The sequence below is a fragment of the Austrofundulus limnaeus genome, unplaced genomic scaffold, assembly GCF_001266775.1.
Source record: "Austrofundulus limnaeus strain Quisiro unplaced genomic scaffold, Austrofundulus_limnaeus-1.0 Scaffold455, whole genome shotgun sequence".
Taxonomy (NCBI): Eukaryota; Metazoa; Chordata; class Actinopteri; order Cyprinodontiformes; family Rivulidae; genus Austrofundulus; species Austrofundulus limnaeus.
The window spans coordinates 443261-445058 of NW_013952857.1; the positions used below are offsets into that span (position 1 = coordinate 443261).

Sequence of the window (1798 nt, forward strand, 5' to 3'; positions counted from 1 at the left end):
GTTTAAAGGTCAATTAAAATATACAACATGAGGTAAAGTTCTCCTTTTTAATTTATTTGGTGCATTTCAAATGTATTTATTTATCTATTTAAAGGAGCATTTATATATTTATGCTTTTATTTCTAATTATGTCAGTGTCGGTTCTCCATACTGCAGAACATGAAGAGGTAGTTCAGAGACTGAATCAGGTGTGTTGGAGCTCTCGAGGACCAGGATTGCCCATCTCTTATTTAGACWGTGGCTGATAAAGAACAAAGAGGTGGAATGATTTAGTTCTGTTCACATTATACTCCAGACACAATTTAATCTGTCAGGGAGGAAACGAAAAACAGAAAATCTATCAAAAAAATTAAAAGAATATGCGGTGAAAGACAAAAATAGGCATCAAAAATAAGAAAATTCAATATGTTCACTGAGCTGAATAATATTCATTTAAATTCAAGTTAAATTTTCTTGATATAAAATCTGAAATGCTAATGTTGTTTTATCATTTATTGTGCATCATTTGGTGTAAAACCTAAATGTTTTTGATTTAGAGAAAACGTCTGTTTGTGATTCAGTTGTTCCTCCTGTCCAACCTGGATCTGGGGAGTTCTCGCAGCGCGGCACGTTGCAGTGCTGCCAGYGGGTTTCAGGGTCGGTGGTGTAACACCAGGGCCTCCTCTCATTATCAGGGTTACGGCAGTAGTTGTTCTCTAAACCTCTGACCAAAAAAACACAAACGTATAAAATTAAGTTAATCTTTAACTGCTGAACCCTTTTATATATCTTTTATTCTTCTTGCTGACACTGATCCAACAATGGTTCGTCTTACTTGCAGGGGTAGTTGTCAGGTGTGCGGTTGTGTCGGTGTGGTGTCTGAACCGACCAGCTCTGGCACGTTTTCCCACCCTCAGTCACAGCGATCGTGCCACGGTACGATTTCCCTTCGCCAGTCATACAGGTCAGCTCAGGCACGACGGTGGGAGGCTCAGATGCTTCAAACATAAGACGGTTTGCAAAGTTAAAGAACGAGAGTGGCACAAATATTATCTACTGAGTACCATTTCTTCCCACATGTACTAAACTGAGAATAAAATATACAGAAGCCAGGAAAGGGAGAGGAGGGAAAAATAAAAAAATGATCCTGACAGGATCCTGCAAAAGTTTCTCAGGATCCTACAAAGGTTTCTCAAGATCCAACAAAGGTTTCTCAGGATCCTACAAAGGTTTCTCAGGATCCTGCAAAGGTTTCTCAGGATCCTACAAAGGTTTCTCAGGATCCTGCAAAGGTTTCTCAGGATCCTACAAAGGTTTCTCAGGATCCTGCAAAGGTTACTCAGGATCCTACAAAAGATTCTCAGGATCCTACAAAGGTTTCTCAGGATCCTGTAAAAGTTTCTCAGGATCCTGCAAAGGTTTCTTAGGATCCTGCAAATGTTTCTCAGGATCCTACAAAGGTTTCTCAGGATCCTACAAAGGTTTCTCGTGATCCTGTAAAAGTTTCTCAGGATCCTGCAAAGGTTTCTTAGGATCCTGCAAATGTTTCTCAGGATCCTACAAAAGTTTCTCAGGGTCCTACAAAGGTTTCTCAGGATCCTGCAAAGGTTTCTCAGGATCCTACAAACGTTTCTCAGGATCCTGCAAAGGTTTCTCAGGGTCCTACAAAGGTTTCTCAGGATCCTGCAAACGTTTATCAGGATCAGAGGTTTCTCATGGTCCTACAAAGGCTTCTCAGGATCCTGCAAAGGTTTCTCAGGATCCTGCAAAGGTTTCTCAGGATCCTACAAACGTTTCTCAGGATCCTGCAAAGGTTTCT

General features: G+C 40.6%; 1 protein-coding gene across 1 annotated transcript in view; it reads right to left on the reverse strand.

Moving 5' to 3' along the window:
- The window catches only part of plg (plasminogen), a gene marked incomplete at its 5' end in the record, with an annotated part of 11008 nt that extends 10031 nt beyond the window's left edge, over positions 1-977 (reverse strand). Inside the window, 2 exon segments of the mRNA XM_014025093.1 lie at positions 579-703; positions 815-977. Of these exon segments, the coding sequence (XP_013880547.1) occupies positions 579-703; positions 815-977 (288 nt within the window).
- Positions 978-1798: the final 821 nt, after the last annotated feature.